General features: G+C 39.0%; 2 protein-coding genes across 2 annotated transcripts; one reads left to right on the top strand and one right to left on the bottom strand.

Moving 5' to 3' along the window:
* Positions 1–31: 31 nt before the first annotated feature.
* LOC131343936 (uncharacterized) lies at positions 32–2567 on the bottom strand. The gene is made up of 5 exons (XM_058375816.1): positions 2474–2567; positions 2226–2302; positions 717–864; positions 425–565; positions 32–336 (listed from the first exon to the last, which is right to left on the bottom strand). Exons 1-5 carry the CDS (start codon positions 2550–2552, stop codon positions 32–34), a joined length of 750 nt encoding a protein of 249 aa, XP_058231799.1. The 5' UTR covers positions 2553–2567.
* Positions 2568–14997: 12430 nt separating this feature from the next.
* On the top strand, positions 14998–16742 carry LOC131343935 (serine/threonine-protein kinase pim-1-like). Its single transcript, XM_058375815.1, has 5 exons — positions 14998–15046; positions 15563–15657; positions 15783–15833; positions 16049–16427; positions 16525–16742. Exons 1-5 carry the CDS (start codon positions 14998–15000, stop codon positions 16740–16742), a joined length of 792 nt encoding a protein of 263 aa, XP_058231798.1.
* The last annotated feature ends 6147 nt before the right edge of the window (positions 16743–22889 follow it).

Genomic DNA, 22889 nt, shown 5'->3' with positions numbered 1-22889 from the left:
AGTATGTTCTGTAGCTTGCAAATGCACCAGTTCATGCATTTCTCTGAGTTGTGTTTGTCAGATAAAGCAAGGCTTGTTTGTATGGAGCAAAGTTGTTGTTTACTGCTCTATGAAACAAATGTGAAATGTCAGGATATTTCTCTGAAAAATGATTCTCCGTTCTGAGTTTGTCCTGTACTGTTGTAAAGGGATCAACTCCAAACGTTGAGTGTGTTGTCAGTGCAGATCCTACATGCTGTCTGTAAAGGTCTGCAGCTCCAAATGAATGTGGCAAGAGTTCTGATGTAATTCTTCGTTTACACCCAGGTTCTGCAAAGTGATTTGGTATGCCTTTTCCTGTTAACATAAGAACAAGTGTGTGTATCAAAAATTTATGTGATAATTATCAGTGTGCTTAAGTTATACTGCCTACTACATATTTTACCTGGAATCATATGAGCATTCCATGATTCTGCCACGCTTGTAAGACCAGTGTGGCACAGCCTAGAAGTTAGATTGGACACACAGTATTTTACAAGGTTGTCCTCCATATTGATCTCCTCTTGGTCCATCAGCTGCAGAAGGGCTGTTTTCAAGGGATAGTTAACACGGTTGTTGATCTCAGGCCAAAGTCATTCAACTGTGTGGTTCTGATTTAACAAAACACCAAATGAATTTATTACAAGTATAGATTAGAAAGAATTTCAGTTTTTTTGTTGATAGTGTAGAAATATTACTCGTGTAGATGAAGTCTGTAGATAAGGCAGTCTCTCCTGATTGAACCGATGGTGTGACAGCATCTCCTGCATGAACAGTGTCAGGTAAAACTCCTTTCCATGGTCTACTCGCACTTGATCCCACATACCATAGGTGATCACTGCAGGCCTAGAGGAGGATAGAATTATTTGAGGTTGTGCAAAATGTCATTTTCATTTCTGTCCAACAATGTTGCACTTTTTGTTAATTGTTTGTTATACTTTTGAATGTACGTGTTCATACACTGGTCAACCATAGCATTAAAATCCGACAGGTGTAATGTGGCTCTGACTGGTGTGAGGCTACACAGTCCCATATGCAGCAAGAAACGATGCACTGTAGGTTCTAAAGCCTTTCGATCATAGCCACAGTGCTTGGCAGTTTGCTGTGTATGGGGCAGTGTAGCCACAGACTGGTCAGGGTCACAACATTATACCCACCTGGTGGTTTTAATGTTGTGGTGTACTTATTTGGTAGTTGAAGAACAAACATTACTGCTAAGGATGTATAAAATGCGATGCAGTGTCACTTTCCACAGCAGGCACTTTAGAAGGATATGTTTAAAATCCAAGAGTTGTACAATACTCTTTTTTTCTTCTATGTTTACTGTGCAATAAATGTTTTTGTTATATGATGGCCATGGAATGTTTTTCCCCTCTCCATTTTATTAAATACACAAAGGTATAGAGTATATTGAATTGAAATAGCAAAACAAATATTGTTAATTAATTTCCAGGAACACACCAGAACAACTTGTTGATTTTCTCTGTTTTACATCAATGTACATTTGACAGGGTTTGATAGTGTTGATTTGTCATAATGTGTCTTTAATTGTTATTTTTACATTTATTTCAGATAAAATAGGTTATACAAATTCATCTAAAAATTGATAAATCAAAACAACAAAAGTTTGTCTGTGATACTGTTAGCATTACCTGAAATCGTCTTCATACATGGACAGGTTGTATTTGATTGGCATTGTGGAATCACTCACAATCTTTTTGCTGAATCCATCAATGGCTAAAACATGGGTCACATTTTACATTTAAAATTTCAATACAAACCCATTGTTTCTGGTATCAGGCTTTTCACCAAAGTGTAGTTACCTGTCTAAACATCTCACATAATTTGGACTTTTAGATTTCTCTTCATTTTATATGTTAGGAATGACCGGTTTATAGTGCTTAAAACAAGCTGCACTTTCATTGGCTACAACATTCAAATACTACTGATAATCTCTACTGTACTGAATGATCACTTATCAGTTTCAGGGAGCACATACTTTTGATATTTGCATTAATTGCATTTTCTTGATCACACTTCTGTACATTTACTTTTAGTGCAGTATTTCTACAGTGTAGCCTAGTATTGGCATGTTTACTTAAAGTTTATGAACAGTTTTTGTACCACTGACTATTACAAGCATTACGCATGAATTCAACACATTTGAAACATACTGTAAGTAAAGAAAGATGAGCAAGATCACTTACTTGGCATCTTGCTTCATGATAAGGCCGATGCACCTCCTTTAAAACTGACCCAATTCGTCCTTCTGCAGCATGTATGCCTTTCGTGGACAGATATCCCTTCATCATTTTGTGGCCATATGTTGGCCCCACCAGTAAATAAATAAATAAATACTAAAAATTAGCTTCCAATACCACATGTGAAATGTGAAGACACTGTGCTAATATCAGAAAGAAAGAAAGAATGTCTCAGACAGTCAGAGGTGTCTTACCTCGTTTATAGCTTTTGCCGCTTCTAATTCCAAGTGTGTGTCCGACAGGCGAGAACAACCTGGGACATTTCCAGCACATAATTAAAAAACCATTTCATTTTCGGTTTTCTGTTTATAAAAAGAAACTTCAAATACCAAAAAGTACACGGACCGTAAACAGACCAAAAACACAATAAGAAATATAAAAGGAAAATGACAAATCAGAAAACACAAGGACAATTCAGACAAACCGGAAAAGGAAGGTATAGTTTGCGAGTGGAATTCTTACCTCTGATTGGACGAGACATCTGTCACGCAAGCTATACAGGAAGTACAACTTGCTACAGTAAGTGAAGAGACCTGGGGCCTCGGCCCACCCTTACGTTCTGTCACTGTACAGTTGTTTATGTGCTTGCTTGTTTTACAATATACCAACACTTTTTTTGTAGGAACCTTTTTCTGTGCCTGTCCTTTCAAGTCCCTACACTGGGTCATAACCCTTTTAATCACAACAGCCACAATAAACTTGATGTTACAGCCTAAAATCCTGTATTTTTTTTTCAGATTTAAGACTTTATCTTAATTTAATGCCTAGCAGAAAAATTGAGATTCTAATTTCTAAGCCTAGTCCTGCTGGAACCGTGAACCTGACCTGCTACCTTGCTGCAGTTTACGGCTCTAAACTTTTTTTGTATGTAGGCCTCTTAATGCATGGTATCAGAACTGAAATTCACCCTACCTCATGCATTTGTCCTCTTTCAGGCACAGCTTATGTCGGATACATTGTAAATGAAGAATTCTGCCATTTAAAAATGGTTGTTATAAAGTGTGTGGAGTAAACTGTTTCAGTTTTCCCTCATTTGAACAAATGGCAGCCAAATGGCCACAAAATGCAACAGGAATGCATAAAATAAAACAATTGTAAATACAACTTGATTAATGTCAGGTAAAAGCATAACTACGTGTTTTGAAAATATCCATTTTACCTGCATATTTTTGGCTGAGTCCACATTGAAAATAGTGATTCCCTGAAAGAAATTGTATCCTTGTGCCAAGAAGGAAATTCCTCTTGTTCGAACATTTAAAATCTTTACACTTATAATTTTAAATGTCTGCTTATTTTCAACAAAGTTCATATGATATATGATATTATGATATGATGTTATGTGAAGAAATTTGAAACAAAACATTGAACGCAGCAGGACTACTTTGTCAAGATGAAGGTGTTGTCAGCCAGAGATGCGTTCATATTGAGCGTGTAGGTCCCATGTGAGAGACTGATACAGGATTCATGTCTGATACAGGATTCTAGCTTCTCAACAGTCCTGGGTCTTATTTGTTATATTTGTTATTTCATGATACGTAAAATGTTTTCAGGTGATGAAAGGTGTGGACTACCGGCAGGCCAGTTCAGCACCCGGACTCTTCTACCACAAAGCAATGCTGTTGTAATAGATGCAGTATGTGATTTAGCATTGTCTTGCTGAAATATGTAAGGCCTTTCCTAAAAAAGACATTGTATACATATAAGCATATGTTGCTTTAAAACCTGTACATACATTTCGGCATTGGCAGCACCTTTCCAGATGTGCAAGCTGCCCATTCCATAGGCAATAATGCACCTCCAACCTTCAGAGATGCACTGAGCACTGACAACAAGCCGGTTGGTCCCTCTCCTCTATAGTCTGGATACATATACATGTATACTCTATAGTCTGGATACATATGTCTGGCAGCATACATGGATTCCAAAGAGAATTTCAAATTTCTATTCGTCTGACCACAGATCAGCTTTGCTCCTCTTTGCGTTTTAAAAGAGCTTTGGGCTCCAGAAGATGGCAGCGTTTCTAGATCATGTTCACATATGGCTTCTTCTTGGCATGATAGAGCTTTAACCTGCATTTGTAGATGGCACAGTGAACTGTGTTCACAGGCAATGTTTTCTGGAGGTGTGTCTGAGCCCATGCAGTGATTTACATTCCATTCATGCCTGTTTTTAATCCACCTAAAGACTAAAGGCAGCCAATATTGATTTTCACACTTGTCCGTTTGTGAGATTTTTCCAGAATCTTTTGATGATATATATGATATCTAATGTAGATGATGAGATATTCAAAGTTTACGCAATTTTACATTGAGGAACATTATTCTGACACTGTTCCACAATTTATAGACAGATTTTTATGCAGATTGGTGAAACCCTGCCCATTTTTACTTTAAAGATACTCTGCCTCTCTAAGATGCTCTTTTTATACCCAGTCATGTTGCTGACCTGTTACCAATTAACCTAATAATTTGCAAAATGTTGCTCCAGCTGTTTGTTTTTGGTAACATTTACTTTTCCTGCCTTTTGTTGCTCTACCCCAATGTTTTTAAGATCTGTTACAGCCATCAAATTCAAATTTACCTTTTTTTCCTTGGTACATTTTTTCAGTTAAAACATTTGATGCTTTCTATGTTCTATTGTGAGTAAAATAACAATTTGTGGGGTCCAGCCATTAATCTAAATTTGACTCAGTTTAATTAATGATGGTTGTTTTTAGCACCTACATTTTTGTTTATTCTACCCTCATAATAAAGTCACTTCAAATGATTCAAGCAGCCCTATTTTTATTTATTTATTAAAAAATCTACATACATATGTTGTTCTTTTGGCTGCTCCTTGTTCGGGGTCACCACAGTGGATCATTTGTTATGCATATTTTGATTTGGCACGGGATTTACGCCGGATGCCCTTCCTGACGCAACCCTTCCATTTTATCCGGACTTGGGACTGTCACTGAGACTCTTCAATGGCTAAAAATCTGCATACCAATAGTTTATATATAGGAACACAGGTGAAGTGACACCATTCAACACATCCTCAAGAACCTGGTCATCCATAGTGCAGATGGAGAGGATCCTGTGGACGTATCCATCCTTCTTGAAGGCAAGGACACACTGCTTATATGGCTGATTTATGCCCTCAAACTTGCATACCCCTCAACCAAGCTCTACACTTTTATTCCAGAAACCTTTCATAGAAGTATATGGGATTAAGCTGTCCCCAAAGCTTTAAAGTTGCTGTCTTAAATGCTTTTGCCATGGAAAGTACAAGCTACTGGTAGACTCTAACTCACATCTCATCTTACAAATGACTCATAACTGATCTTTATGTCATCCTTTTTCTTTTCTTTTTATAACTGTGAGGGTATGTTTTTTGTTTGTTTGTTTGTTTCTTGGCACTTTTGCTTTGGCTGACCTTCTGCAATATTAAGTGACAAAATGCCCTTTTATAAAGCTATTCCACATCAAATTGTGTGTCAAATTGTACATGGTCAAAATACACATTTGTTGTTCCAAATGTTTGGAGGTTTTATTGAGTAACCCTTAAATACTGTACATGATGATGGTAACTATGTAGAAGCTAGTGTGTCATTACTGTTTAATCTTAACAAAAGAAACAGTTTAATTGTAGCGTGTGTGTAATTTGTAATAAAAGTATATTAAGTTCATAGAGAAAATAATTCATTTATTTGGTAACATTTATCAAAAGAAAATAAACAATATCCACATAATAATAGAAAATGTTAAACAGAAAAAATGTAATTAAATCTAGTTATTTATTTTACAACAGTAAATACTACAGACATACAAGATTTGCTAAATATTTTGATGACAGTCACGTTTCTAGACATTGCTAGAACATTTAGTTCTGCAAACTATTCTGACTGTTTGGTTGCTGTTGTAGAAAGGACATTATCAACATGTACATTATTTACTGTTCAGTGTCACCCAAATGAGGATGAGGTTCAATTCTGAGCCTGGTTCCTCTCAAGCTTTCTTCTTCATATAATCTCAGGGCTTTCTCATTCAGGCTTGCTCATTAGGGATAAAAGAGTAACTTTAAACTTTATAATTTATTTTTCTATGTTTCTATATTTCTGTCAAGCTGCTTTGGGACAATGTCCATTGTTAAAAGCACTATACAAATGAATTGAGTTGAGAAGGCGAGTAGCTTCAAGCGACAAACAAGTCATGCTACAGAAAGATTTTCAGTCTCGTGTGAAGATAGAAATGCAGCCTTTTATATCAGACCTGAGACACTTTCATATGGTTCTAGACAGAGGTGGGTAGTAACGAATTACATTTACTTCGTTACATTTACTTGAGTAAATTTTTTGGGTAATTGTACTTTTAGAGTATTTTTAAAGATGTGTACTTTTACTCTTACTCAAGTACATTTTTAGTGAAAAAAATTACTTTTACTTCACTACATTTGGTGGCGTTTCTCCGTTACTGTCAAATGTTAATAATTAATATGAGATTTTAAAATAATTAGTTTATATGGATTGTTCGCAAGTCTCGCGAGACGTTGGAGAGGCTGCTTCACGAGATCTCCCGCTTGCGTATAGCGCGCGTTTAGAGGAAGATGATGAAGCTGAAGCAGAGGAAGACGTGTGCGAGTTAACGGAGGCAGATCACCCATGGCCTCAAGTTCAGTCCGTTTTCACTCCAAGATGTCAAAAAGAATAGTTTCATAATGCGATGCATGCTGTGTTCACCAAAACCATCTGACATCGCAGCGTACAAGAATTCCAGCTCCAACCTGAAAAAACACGGAGCAGTGTCACAGTTATGTCTATTTGAACCCTATTAATGGTCATTTGGTAACTATGAGCACATTGACCTTATTTTAATAGCACATTTCTCCCACTATCACACTTTTCCTCATATGCCCTCTCGTGCAAGCAATATCTTGGGAACCCTACAAACAACACAGGTTCATGAACAAACGTTCATTCTAAACGTCTGGACAATTTCACACCCAGTGAAAGTGTAGAACATACATAGAAAATAAAAACGAGATTGTATTTGATTTTATTCCTACCTAAAGAATGCATGTACAAGCACAGTAAAATTCTGTAAAACTAATTGTTCAAGAAAGAACATATGTCAAAATAAACATTCACGTACTGAAGGGCAAACACACACAAACAAGTTCATACACAAACATGATAACAAACACACACTCTGCACACACACCTTCTCTTTTGTTCTCTTGTTTAAATGCAGATGCTGACAAGTTTGCATTGTGAATATGAAAATAAAGACAGAGTTAACTATTAGAAAAACACCTGGGTGTGTTTGAGATTTTATTGCAAATGACAGGTCATGTAATGTTAATGTACCCATCACTGGACTGAGATGTGGCCATCACTGGACTGAGATGTGGCCATCACTGGACTGACATAGGCTGCTTTACTACAACCTATGTTTTATAAAAGCAGAACAAAGAGGAGAGGTGTGTGAAAGCATCCCAAGTAGTTTGAAATTCTGGTTTTTCGCACAATCAGATCAGAAGTAATTAGTTACTAGCTACTTGAGTAGTTTTTTCATCTGATACTTTTTTACTCTTACTCAAGTAACTATTAAGATTGTTTCTTTTAATTTTACTCGAGTAAATATTTCTATAAGTACTGGTACTTTTACTTGAGTACAGATTTTGGATACTCTACCCACCTCTGGTTCTAGAGCGGATAAGTGAAGGACAACAGATCGGATTTTGTGTGGTGTTTTTCCTAAGTGATGTAGTCTAGTAAAATAACAGCATCAGTGTCTCTGTTCAGTGTGTTTACGATGTCTGACACTAAACCGCTCGTTATGTTCACGTGCGTCTAGTTTTCATTGTTCTTAACGAAGAAGAACCTTGTCTTGCAGTTCCGCACGCTGAACATGGTGTCCGAGTGTCTGTTCTCCCTGATCAACGGAGACGACATGTTCGCCACCTTTAAGAAGATGCAGCAGAAGAGTTACCTGGTGTGGCGTTCAGTCATGGTTACCTGTACACCTTCGTTTCGCTCTTCATTTACATGGTGCTCACCCTGATCACCAACACCTACGAGACCATCAAGGGAACAAACTTCACCAAGGCAGGGGAAGAGGAAGGGTAGCAAACTGCACCGGGGCAGGGGAAGAGGAAGGGTAGCAAACTGCACCGGGGCAGGGGAAGAGGAAGGGTAGCAAACTGCACTGGGGAAGGGGAAGAGAAAGGATAACAAACTACATTGGGGCAGGGGAAGAGGAAGGGTAACAAACTACATTGTGGCAGGGGAAGAGGAAGAGTAACAAACTGCATTGGGGCAGGGGAAGAGGAAGAAAAAGGGGAAACAAACTGCCCCAGGGCATTTAGTGTCACTACAGTTAAAACACGAGCAACAGCGAGAACTAAAGTACACAATAAAATAAGAAAAAAGGAAAAAATATATAGAAATAAATAACTATTTACATAGTAAGATTTTTGTGTGTAATGTAGACATTAGACATTAGAAACATAGGTTACATGTGTGATGAGCAGGTTGTGGTGGTGTGTGTATAAAAATCTACATTAGTCACCAAATAAATCATAAATATCAACATATAAACATAGCTGATCTTTTACTCAAAGCTTCTGGAAGTCGACTCTTGTGATGAGATGATGTGTGTGTGTGTGTCTCCTTCCCCAGCAGCAGCAGTTGGACGGGAATCCCATGTCTGAGCTCCGGGCCTTTATATCGGAGTATAAAGATCACCCGAACTCGGGCAGTTACCGTGTGGAGGAGCGATCGTCTCCCTGCCTGTTCTGCTGCACCCGGAGGTGAGATTTTCAGCCTGATGAGGAGGAGAAGATGAAGAGTGGTTTACCTGCACATCTACTTTTGATCTACAAATAATTCACAATCAACAGAAATAAATAATAAATCATCATATGCTGCACAAATCTCAGGCTGATATGCTGCTCTTCTTTCCCTGATTGCGTGAAAAGTATAATGCTTATTTAGAATGATTGTAATTATGCTACAGTATATTATTTACAATTATATTTCACCATATAACAAATTACTAGCAGGCACTGTTATTAATATATAATGATGTATTATAAATAAACATCACACTAGACTATGTGATATACTGTACTATCTTTAAACTTACTTTCTATTAATCATTTCATGAGCCACTTTTTAATGGTGTAAAGTGGTGTCTTTATTAAACTGAATAACTGATCATTTATAATCCTATTAAAAATAACATGGCGATTTTTCCCCAATCTGAGCATTTAGTGTTTTTTTGTTTTGTTTTGTTTTGTTTTTGTTTGTTTGTTTTTATTTGGTAAATCGTCCATCATTTCCAAAGGAAGTTTCTATAAAATGAAGATCAGACTGTAAACTGAAGCGTTTCCTGTTTCAGACTCAGTGACCTGCACGAGAGACTGGAGTGTTAAACACGGGCACGGCGACGTCGATCACACAGAACATAATTCATTACAGTTTAATTCCATTCGTCGTATAAACACAACACACCGGTGATGAAGGTCACCTGATGTTTCAGTCACTTTATTTCAGCAGCTCAGACACACCGTATACCACTAGTACCTGGGGATATACTCGACATACATGATATTCAGTATGAATAAATGTTTGTTACATCATAAATTAAGCCCATTTGTTTTTGCAGTCTGCTTTATACACCGTGTGTTTGAATTTCCTCTGAACAATTTCTTGCTATCAATAAATTAAATTTGAGAGATTTCTGAAATGATCAGTGTTCAGTCTCTACATCTGAAGGAAAGCTATTTCTAATACACTATATTGCCAAAAGTATTCGCTCACCCATCCAAAAAATCAGAATCAGGTGTTCCAATCACTTCCATGGCCACAGGTGTATAAAATCAAGCACCTAGGCATGCAGACTGTTTTTACAAACATTTGTGAAAGAATGGGTCGCTCTCAGGAGCTCAGTGAATTCCAGCGTGGAACTGTGATAGGATGCCACCTGTGCAACAAATCCAGTCGTGAAATTTCCCCGCTCCTAAATATTCCACGGTCAACTGTCAGCTGTATTATAAGAACGTGGAAGTGTTTGGGAACGACAGCAACTCAGCCACGAAGTGGTAGGCCACGGAAAATGACGGAGCGGGGTCAGCGGATGCTGAGGCGCATAGTGCGAAGAGGTCGCCAACTTTCTGCAGAGTCAATCGCTACAGACCTCCAAACTTCATGTGGCCTTCAGATTAGCTCAAGAACAGTGCGCAGAGAGCTTCATGGAATGGGTTTCCATGGCCGAGCAGCTGCATCCAAGCCATACATCACCAAGTGCAATGCAAAGCGTCGGATGCAGTGGTGTAAAGCACACCGCCACTGGACTCTAGAGCAGTGGAGACGCGTTCTCTGGAGTGACGAATCGCACTTCTCCATCTGGCAATCTGATGGACGAGTCTGGGTTTGGTGGTTGCCAGGAGAATGGTACTTGTCTGACTGCATTGTGCCAAGTGTAAAGTTTGGTGGAGGGGGGATTATGGTGTGGGGTTGTTTTTCAGGAGCTGGGCTTGGCCCCTTAGTTCCAGTGAAAGGAACTCTGAATGCTTCAGCATACCAAGACATTTTGGACAATTCCATGCTCCCAACTTTGTGGGAACAGTTTGGAGCTGGCCCCTTCCTCTTCCAACATGACTGTGCACCAGTGCACAAAGCAAGGTCCATAAAGACATGGATGACAGAGTCTGATGTGGATGAAATTGACTGGCCTGCACAGAGTCCTGACCTCAACCCGATAGAACACCTTTGGGATGAATTAGAGCAGAGACTGAGAGCCAGGCCTTCTCGTCCAACATCAGTGTGTGACCTCACAAATGCGCTTCTGGAAGAATGGTCAAAAATTCCCATAAACACGCTCCTAAACCTTGTGGACAGCCTTCCCAGAAGAGTTGAAGCTGTTATAGCTGCAAAGGGTGGACCGACGTCATATTGAACCCTATGGATTAGGAATGGGATGTCACTTAAGTTCATATGCGAGTCAAGGCAGGTGAGCGAATACTTTTGGCAATATAGTGTATGTTCAGGTGAAGGAAATGAAGCTGAAATTCTGACTAAGAGTTATTTTAAGAATCTGAATTGATAGTCATTTAAGAAACACTTTTAATGTCGCAAAGAAAATCTTCAAATCTGTATGATGTAATAGACACAACAGTTAGGTTTAATGCTAACAAACTTTTTTCTTATTACCTTCAAGAGAGAGAATAAAGAGAGACAGGTGAGGGAACTTGTTTCATGTACACTACCAGTCAAAAGTTTGAACACACCTTTTAATTCAATGTTTTTTGTTTAGTTTATTTATTTTCTACATTCTAGAATAATACTGGAGATTTCAAAACTATGAAATAACACACATGGACTTAAGTAATCCATATGTAATGACAACAAAAAACAGTCAGTTGTTATTTTAAGACACGAAGGTCAGGTGTTCTGGAATAGTTCTTGCAAGAACAGTATTGTCAAGTGCATTTGCAAAACCCATCAAGCACCATGATGAAACTGGCTCACATGAAGACCATCCCAGTAAAGCAAGACCAAAATTTACCTCTGCTACAGAGGGGAAGTTCATTTAGAGTTACCAGACTCAGAAATCACCAATTAACAGCACCTCAGATTAGAGCCGTTATGAAGGCATCAGTAGCAGACATATCTCAATATCAACTGTTCAAAGGACATTATTGTGTATTTCGGCCACCTTCACCATTGTTTTACAATGTAGAAAGAAATAAACATCAGGAAAGACCATGGAATTAGAAGATGTGTCCAAACTTTTGACTGATGTACCGCGGTTTTTATTCGTGTTATTTAAGATTTGATGTGTTCTGGGTTAATGAACTGAGACCTGAAGCCATTCTGCTGACTGTGTTTTCATGTTCAAGGTCAGTGTATTTACACTGTTTCGTCCACATGGGGCAGTGTTGGCTTTCGTTTCTCACCAAAAGCCCTACGGAAAATCAACTCAATGAGGTGAACGCTTTGTCCAATTCTTTTGAATTAAACGTAAATCATATAAACGTTTATTCCCCACTGTAGTGTAGCCCGGCAGTGGCCGCCATTTTAAACTTTAGGACCTGAACTGATGTGTATAAAATGGCCGCCGTTCAGTTTACCCTGCTGTAGGAATTAAAAGCGCTATACAAATGAAATGAATTGAATGATTGAATGATGATAGAGTATCTGGAAATATATTGTGTGACTGCGACTGTCTGTATTGATTTGGTCTGTCTCTTGAGCCTAAAGTGTAAAACCTTCAGGAAAATGACTTTAAAAAAGTGTTAAAATAGGTCCTACGGGTTTTTTTTAATGATAAATAACGGCTTTACTCTCGAGTAAAAATCCGCTAAGCAACAGTCCGGCTCGTTTCCCCGTTTCCGTTCCGCCTCCCATGTATTTATTATGGACACAGATGATGTGCCGTTCATGAAAGATCCGTTCATTTTGAATGATTCCTTATCATTCATCATCGATGAAACATGCATCGATCCATATCTTTTTGATCGAATCCTTAATAAGACTCGGGAAAAACGAGCCGGGAAACATGATTAAGTTCGTCTTTCGTTCATCACGTGACATTCAAGTGCCATAGGGCTATGCAGTCTGTTCGTCACGTGACCACCTTCTGGCTCAGTTTCTTACAGTATCAAAAGACCCGTGCAATGAACATTTTCTGAAAAATAGAAAAGTTCTGTTCTTGTTCCTGTCAGTCTTGTTTTGGCCTTGGTTGATTTATAGTTCTGTCTTACTCTGAATGTGATCAACGTTTGCATAAGTACATGTGTCAAGGTAATTTACTATTAACACCTAACACTGTAATTATATTCTGCTAAAATGAACGAAATGTGAGTCTGATTAATTTGTCCAAAATAATTTAAACACAAGTTGAATCATATAAATAAATAACCAAACATATTTATGGTGTTCCACAGTGTTTTATCAAACATGATGAGTAAAATGGACAAGAAAATGCAGAGCATCCCTGCTGTTCATACACCTCATCATGAGATAGAAAACGGCATCTTAAAAGTTGATGACAGCTACCTGCCCGATGGGGAAAATATCTCTTTTCCTGGCCCTCTAATGAGGTGAGTCCTCTTTTTTCTCTTCTCAGATAACACACACACACACACACACACATTCAGCAGTAATGTTTGGAAACATATCATCAAGTGAGCAAAGTGTAGTAATCCATATCCATCTATTACAGCAGCAAGATCCAGATGGATGACGTGCTACGTTTTATCCAGAGGAAATCCCAGGAGTGCCTACAACAGGTGGAGCAACCTGACCAGAAAGAGGCCTACTTATTCTGGAAAATGATGGAGCTCCGTTGCAGCAAAAATGGAGTAAGTGTTTTAGTTGATTGTGTATTGACTGTTAAAGCAAAATTATTCATGATAAAAGCAGCAAAAGATTTAATCTGCTAATATGTAAAATTTGTCAGAATGAATAAATATACTGTGTGTAGAGTAGCTTAACTGAAAGATATTTCTTCTACAGGAAGCACTGCTGGCAGACGTTGGGTCTGTCCTCTTCAAGAGCTACAGACTTCTGAGGAAAAGGGTATTGTTTTGTTTTTAATCTTGTAATTTTATGTTGTAATATTTAATATGTTATATTACCTATACCTTTGTTTAGTAATACATCAACATCACCATCTGTCTGTTTTGTATACTGTGTTGTATGTTTTGTGTGGTTTTTGCTTTATTTTTTGTGTATTAATTTGCCAATTCCTGCTACAGCTAGGGGTGAAAATCCAGGACAGCTGGTGTCTTCCACTGGCGAAACGTTTGTGCTGTGCTGACCCAGATGACGAGATATTGGATTCTGTGGTTCAAATGGGAAAGAACCTTGGTATGGATAATATAAACAATTTTTTCGGAACTTCACATGTTGTAATTAGATCAAGAAATCTGGACTATTGCACGGACCCAAATCCTTACATGCATGTTCGGTCTTTCATCCGCAGACTCCATAGGACTGACCTATGCTGCACAGCTGTGCTACATCGCTGCAATGGAGGAGCTGGACTCCAGATTTTACAACACTCCAGCTTTGAGCTCATTGGCTGTAACAGGTATTGGGTGTGTGTTTGTGTGAAAGCGCATGTGTATGATTATTTTCCCGACTTGCTACTGAGACACTTTTCTCCTTCTACAGTCTGCCAATCAGCCAATCAGCCATGAGGGAAGCAATTGAACGTACTGAGGTGTACGAATATGTATGTTCACTGACCACAGGGCTTCCTCAGCCAAATTTCCAGGTTAGACTTTCTCTTTTTATTTCTTTTTAATATTCTTTCTACCTCTGTCAAATTTAAGCATGAACCTTTTTGCTAAGATGGAATGACTCTGTCTGTCTTAGATCTTCAAGTGCTTTCACGCCAGCAAGCTAGCTGAGTTTGGCCTTTTCGACCAAGCCTTTGAGTACTGCAAGTGCATCACTACAGCAATTGCTGAATTTCCAGGAGAAATCACCAAGACCACGATGGAAATGACCATTGCGGTAAATACAGCTATCAATATTTGTAAAATGGTTCCAATGCTTTAAATGCAAAATATTTAGTCAGTTTACTTTCCCTGTCTGTCTTGTAGCTGTCTGAGAGGCTACATAAAGGGATGGGAGAAGAACCAGAGTGGCTGCTAGACCTTCGTCAGCTGTACACGGATGAAGAGTTTAAGCTGAAGAACTCCTACATGTGGCCTCATGACTAGTGAGATGTTCACTCTCCAGCGTCCACGTCAGGAAGGCCACATTACACCATGGGGTATGTTCGTTCATCCACTATTTGGACATAAAACTGAACTTAAAGAATCACACAGAAAAGAATTTACAGTAACGATTTAAAGTACAGTAAATATTTGTAGCACGTGTCTGTCAGATCTTTAGCACGTCACACTGGGTCAGAACATTGTAATCAATTCGTATATTTGCATGTAAAGGTTTATTAAAATGTTTGAATCTAATATGGTCATAGTTACATCAAGTGTACATCAGTCTTTGGGTAAGAGACAGAAGGGATTAGAGCTTAGGTAGCTGAAAAGATGACTCCAGATCGATTTTTCAAAACTACTGCAGAGTTAGGAGACATTAAATACACAGAGTGTGTAAGATTAAATGTGTAAGCTGTAAACTTATTTCTTGAGAGTTCTCTTGTTAAGACGACACAAAGAGGGTGGAAAATGTGTGTTTTAGCAGGTGCTCATCTTTACCTTAACACACTCAGAGACATTGACAACACACTTTTTGTTTGTTACTGAATGATTGTGTATTTGTTCAACAGAGGTGTTTGAGTCCCTGTACACTCCAGGCGAGCTGCTGGGCGAAGGAGGCTTCGGGAGTGTCTGTGCAGGAGTCCGTAAGGCTGATGGAAAACAGGTAACAGGACTGCACATCTACAGTTCATTTGCACTAATCAACACAATGCATCACAGCTTGTGGGCTGTATATGTCTTAGTGAGGTGTTCTATAAGAATGTAATTATGTGTTGTATATGTGAACAGGTTGCCATTAAATATGTGGGAAAGGAAAAGAACGAAGCTTTCATCACCGTTGTAAGTAAACTTCCTTTACTTCTGAGATATTGCACAGGTGTTATGTGAAAAAGTATGTGTAAATTTAATTGTTTCTGGTAACATAATAATGAATAATCCGTAATAGACACCTGAGACATTACTAATCCAAGCCTTTGTACTGTATCGTTTCTGTTGACCAGAATTTAAACGTAATCACTCCACACCCATGCTAAGCATATCTATTCATATTTCAGCCTGGAGAGACAAAGAGCCTTCCCCTGGAGATGGCATTAATGCAAATGGTGTCCAAGCTAAATCGGCATGAGAATGTCTTGGAGCTGTTTGAGTGGTTCGAGATGTCGGACTGCTACATTTTGATCTTGGAGCGACCCAGCCCCTGCACAGACCTCTGGACATTCCAGGAAAAACACGGTTGTTTGCTGTCAGAACCACTGGCACAACAATTCATGCGCCAGGTGGTTCAGGCTGCTCGCCACTGCTGTGACTGTGGTGTCCTGCACCGTGACATCAAGCCAGAGAATATTCTAATCAACACCGACACGCTGCAGCTGAAGCTGATAGACTTTGGCTGTGGTGATTTGCTGCAGGACACCCCCTACAGATATTATGCAGGTAAGCACATAATAGGTCTTGGACAGAATAAACAAATGCAGTGGAGAACCATTTTTATGACGTTGCTGACGGTGCACCTTCTCTCTTTTTCACTCAGGAACGGATGCTTACTTCCCACCTGAGTGGTTATGTGAGGGAGAGTATTTCGGTGTTCCTGCTACCGTCTGGAGTCTGGGAGTTGTTTTGTTCATCATGGTGTGTGGAGACTATCCTTTCCAATGCGAAGAAGACATCATTAACCGCAACATGCACTTCCCTGAGGGCCTGTCTGAAGGTGAGAAAATCCAAACCCATCAAGTTTCGACGTTTATTTAGACTGCGTTACACAATAAATGAATCATATTAATTGATTATCAAGAAAAACAAGATCTACAATTTCTGACTAAATGTCTCTCTCATCACTACACACAGGTTGCCGTGACCTGATCTTATGGTGTCTGGCGCGACATCCTACCTCCCGCCCAACATTCGAGGAAATCCTCAGCCACAAGTGGTTTGAGGAACCTCAGAAGAACATCAAGGTGAGGCATGGAATGTAGAAACATCATTTAGAACTGCTGAATTTGTAAAACTGCCATTACAAGCTTAATATATTTTTTAATAATATTAATATCTACTGAAATGTCAAAGCACTATCTAAAATATCTCATCACTTCACACACAGCTTGCCACAATCGGATAATTGGTGTTTGGACCTGGAACCTGAATCTGGTGGACCTGAAGGAATGATGTTTACATCTGGTGGAGTGAAGGAAGAAATTAATAAACAAATGTATATATAAATGTATATACAACAAATAAATTTTAGTGTAAATAAATGAATTCCATTGCAGCACTTCTTTAGCAATTTGGATGTCTATTTGCTAGTGTGCTTGGGATCCTTGTCCTGTTGCATGTTTGACTTTCACTCCAGCTTAAGCTGCTGGATAGATATAGCTTAATATTTGGGTTTAAAGGTAAGATCAACCAAATAAACAGGTGGACTTCTTGATTAGAATGAAAACCTGCACCCACTCCTGCCGTTTGCAGATAAGACTGGACACCCCTGGCATAAAAGTCTGGGTCACAGCTGCACTACTGCATGCTGCACTACAGGGTCTATGTTAAATTCATCAAATCACTGTGCCACCTACTGGCTAATTAATGCTGTTAAAGCCAGAAATGTGATGGTTCATTCATTCAATACAGGCAAATATGACAAGTTACTGTTAACCTCACTTTGTCAATTGCCTTTAAAAGTAAATATTACTAGAATAGTACTTAATAAACTTAGAAACAGCCAGTAACTCGAGTTTACACATTTATTTGACATTCGCTAAATTGCTAAATGTTTTTACGAGCACGATGACTTTGAAAATGCAGCTTTATAGTGCATCATAGTATACTATGATGACTACATACTATCCCAGTACCGTTCCAACTGGTCTTATGTAACCAATCTTACCTAAAAGACATAAGAAAAGAAAGAAATATTAACAGTCAATAGTTAAAGTGGTTCTAACCTTTTAGAAACGAGCCATTCCAAATGAACCACACTGACACAACAAAAACAACAAACTTAGCTAGACTTACAATATAGTATTTAAAAATATTTGGACACAAAACCAACAGAATTTGGACACAAAAAACTTTCTTTACAATCCTGGAGACTGCTTTTCTTTAATGTTTTTCTTCCCACCCCTGTCTCTTTGCATGGAAAACATTTGGAAAGATCCTTTTCCGGCTCTTTTGGCTCACATTTTTACATTTACGTTAGTCAATGAATTAAAAAACACAAGGCAACTTAAACGCATGGTCAAAAATACATGGAACGGGCCAGTACACGATAAGCAAATACAATAGACTACAGAGAACCTGGAAGTTCGCTCAAAAGTTGGCGATTGCTCCCGCTGGCAAGGCAGAGGGGAAGCTGCAGTAGAAAAAGTTACAGAATCCCCTTAGGAACACCTCCAGGTCAACCTCTTTTATGAGGATGCCTCCCGGGTTGTGTGGGGTGGGTTCTGTGAAACTATTCGTTGAAGGAGGGGACTAGGATGTCCTCTGCACTGACCCAGCAATGTTCCTCTGGGCTATACCCTTCCCAGTTGACCGGATATTGTAGTCATCCCCCTCTCCTCCGTGTGTCCAGGATGGCATGAACAATGTAAGCTGGCGCTCCATCAATCCAAAGCTCTGCCAGGAGTGTATGTGGAAGGATGGAGAGATACTACAGTGAGAGGGTAGTTGCAGATGGTAGGTGACGGGGTTAATCTTGTGTGTGATTGTAAAGATTTCAATGAAGCGTGGAGTGTTCTGCATGGCAGTTTAAGTTTGATGTTTTGAGTGAAGTTGATATGGAGGATGTGGGCACAAATAATGGTTGGCCTGGATGTCCTGGTGTTGCACTGCCCTCTGAAGATGTACTTGGGTCCACTCCCATATCTCGCTGCTCTGGAAAAAACAGTCATCAAAGGCTGGCACATCGGTAGTTTCGCCCGTCCAGGGGAGGGGGGGTGTATGGGCTGGTATCCGAGGATACATTGGAACATAGTGAGGTTCATGGACAAGTAGGTGAGAGAGTTTTGAGCGTACTCAGCCCAGATGACGAACTTGGTCAATCGTTGCTGTTCTTGGCTACAGTACGTTTCTAGGAAACTGCCGAGCTCTTGGCCAGTGGCCTGAGGGTGGTAACCAGACATGAGGCTAACACTGATTTCCAAATTTCCTCTGGCACGCCATAGTTCCTAAAAATGTGATCTAGGACCACCATGGCTGTTTCCATAGATGTGGGAAGCCCCTTCAAATTTGCAGACCTTGGAGAAGCGATCAACCACCAACACGACAGTAGTGTATCCACGACAGCTTGGGAGGTCAGTGACAAAGTCGACTGTGATGTGGGACCATAAAGTCGAATCTCGTATAGAAGAGAGCCCACTGGGCTTGACTGGGGTTGAGTTATGTGGTTTGGTCTGATTTGTTATTGTGTGTTCTGATTTGTTACTTTGTTTTTATTTTAAGATTTGTTGTTGTGTTTTCGGTCCGTGTACTTTTTGGTATTTGAAGTTTCTTTTTATAAACAGAAACAAAAAAAACAAAATGAAATCGATTTTTAATTGTGTGATGAAATGTCAGACACCTTTTTAAAATTGGACTGATTTTCTTTCCTCATTTATACTTTAAATAAAGAAAGTTCTATAGCGCAGAAACGGAAAAACAGCTGCATTTTCTTTGTCTAAAACCGGAAGTATCTCTTCATCTGTCATTTGTGGCAACGTGCGGTCTTCTTGGCGCTACTACATTCACCCGGATGATGCAAAACATGGACCATTACGTAGTTTTCAGAAATAATAAAAGAGTATCACTCAGGGACGAGGACATGACGGCTGAAAAGTTAAGTCGCATATTTCAGGTAAGAAAACTTTTGAAAAATGTTACTTTACAGTTTACTGTGTTGTTTTAATTAACGTCGGTTTTGCCGCTAATTCAAAGTTAGACTTAGCTGGCTGGCAAACTTGTTAGCTTCGTTCACATTTGGTGATTAACGGTAGTCTTGCGAATATATTTTGCTTTATGTAAATTTAAGTACATGGGCATGGCTAGACCCCTTTCACCAGGCACGTGCCCCAGTAAAATCTCCACTCTGGGTTTTGACAAGCTTCTGTATTTGGCAGTGTATTCATTTAGATTGACGATAATGGGGAGGAGGTTTTTTTTTTTAATCCACAATGTCAAAGAGACGCAGTTTAATCACAGCGCACTTAACCATGTGTCCCCGCCCCCAATGAACTATCGGGATTGATGTATAATACGACAATGGGACTAATAATTGAAATGAATAATGCCGATGATCTTATTTCGACTCAAGCCTTGTTCACTCCTGTAATTGGACATCAGAACATTTTTCAGTTCATACAGCACATTAGCACATTTCACATATTCAGCAGACATTCTAGAGGAAAATAAATAGTTGTAACATGAGTTTGGGGGTGGGTGGGTGCTCTGTGCCCCAGTAGAGCTTTATATAAACACCCCAGGTTTAGATGGTAACGTTGTGTGTGTATGTATAAGTTCTCATAGTGTGATATTATTTATTCACTTTACAAACTAATGTTACCTCTGCACAATATTGTCATGTCAGAATTTTAGGTGAATAAAATGACTTAATGTTTTTTCTTTCTTAACCAGGTTTCAGCTTATACTGTGTACCTCACTGATGATTCAAATGTGGCCCTGTTCCCGGGAGGAGTCTCTGGTGTTTTCAGCACATTAGACCTTACACCTAGGGGTCACTATGAGGTCCACGGCGAAGACATGGATTCAACCCCAGCAGCAGGCTGTACCAGCCAGCGATTTGCATTCATGCGTACACCGGCAGCGGCTTCTGCAGATTCACCTTCACAGCGGGCTATTCCAAGTCCCTTCACGACCACCAAAACATTTCAGAGGTAGGGGTATTGCTCTTTTCAATGTTTTTGTAGTTTAGATAATAGGTAAAGCAAAAAAGGGCCATAAGTAATCTCTAGGACAATGCATGGATAGCTAATATGAATAGTTAGAAAGAATAACAAAATAATTGTGAAATCATGTTTTGTCTTTCAGATCAGTTTACCTTGCTGAGGTGGTTGGTGGGAGGTTGATTCCCAATAGAATGTTGGTGGTACGCTTTCTGGAGTGTGAACTTTCCCTTCAGGGGCTAGTAGGAAAAGTGCAAGATGCCATTGGCAATTACAACCCTATAATTTTGACAGATGCACAAGGCAATGCCATTCTTGAGTCAGAAGGTACAACAGGTGAGTCACCAAAACCTTTATTTAAATAAATAAATAAATTACATAGGTTGGTACAAAAGGATGGTGTAACACCTGTCACATAAAGTGCTAAGTAATATTTAGTCTTGTTTTAGGCATTTGCTTGTGAACAGTTCACCTTTTTCAAATGTCAGTACATAGTTTTTTCATCTTTAGGGTCACAGTACTGGAAATAAAATGCTAGAAAAGTTCTTGCTGTACCAGAACAAGATTTTAATAGCCTCCAGGGAGCAAAGAGGAAGAGATTGACGTATACATTCAAATGATCACTTTGCAGTGCAACAAACTGCAAAAATGTACATGCTACAAGATTACAGTCTCAAGAAAGTCTAAAGATGACGATACGGCTGGTTTGGAAGAAGTCATTGACAAAATAGAAGAGTTGGTGATGGCATCTCAAAATCTGCCAGCTGTTACAGCACCAATCAAAGAGCTCACTGATCTTGCTGTTACCCAGAGAGTCTTGCTCACTGCCCCCAAGTTACAGACCATCTTCTTTGTAGAAGTGTGTACAAAACCGGGATATTATAGCCCTCTTTCTACCAAATAGTAGCAGCTCAGCTCGACTCAACTCTTCTCTAAGCATTACTGTTTTTTGCTGCAGATGGTGGTAGTGGTAGTCATAGTGATGCTGCATGTGATTGAGGGATTCCAGTTTCATTATGATGTGAATGTTTGTGATGATGTGAATTTTAACATGAGTAGTTCATACAAGGTACTATTCACAAGTTTTGCTATATGGACAACCATTAATTGTGAGTAAAGTTGAGCCAGTAATATGCAGTGGAAAAGGAGCTTAATTAGTGTTATCACTCTTGTCACTCTTGTTATCGTCACTATTTATTATTATTATTATTATTATTATTCCGGTTCCTGGACTCTCTACTAGTCCTAAACGGTAATAGCTAAAAACATGGTTCCAACACTAAAATGTTCATCATGTTGTGCTTACGTATGCTATGACTTTTCATGCTGATAAGTATTGTAGTTTATTTTATATTCATTTTTAAATCCATTTTTACGGATTTCACTTCCCGGTTTCCATACGGACATTTAAAAAGAGTGCACACAGTTCGGCTTTTGTCGGAGGTTATCGGTAGCTGCCGAAAACATGCATCTGTAGATGCCGTAAACAGGAGGATTGGTTTTTTTTAAAGGTCGTATCGTCTTTAAACTGTTGCTACAGCATGAATTCTAACTGTACAGCTACATGCTACCTTAAACTTCAGCTATGCTTCACTTCCTGGTCTTCCTGGACATTTCAGCTTAGCGCGCACGCTGGTTCATTTAGACTTCATATTTTAACTGTAACTTTAGTTGTGTTTATTATTTGAGAATGTTTTGCAATCGTTTAAGCCTGTATAACTTTTATATATGTGACGGAGGCTAGCGGTGGTGCAGGCAAAGTGGTGTTGGTAAATACTACTTACACAGACTACATTAAACTTTAGCTATGCTTCACTTCCTGGGTTTCATACGGACTTATTCTTATATGCAAAGCGCACTCGCTAATTCATTTAGACTTCATATTTTAACTGTGACATTAGATTGTATTTATTATTTGAAGATTTCTTGCAGTAGTTTAAGTATGTATAGCTTTTATATTTGTAACGTTCATCGCTTGTGGCACTGGTTAACGCGCCCGCCTCCCGTGCTGGAGACCCATGTAAAATAT

The sequence above is a fragment of the Hemibagrus wyckioides genome, linkage group LG23, assembly GCF_019097595.1.
Source record: "Hemibagrus wyckioides isolate EC202008001 linkage group LG23, SWU_Hwy_1.0, whole genome shotgun sequence".
Lineage (NCBI taxonomy): Eukaryota > Metazoa > Chordata > Actinopteri > Siluriformes > Bagridae > Hemibagrus > Hemibagrus wyckioides.
This window is presented reverse-complemented; position numbering and strand designations above follow the sequence as displayed.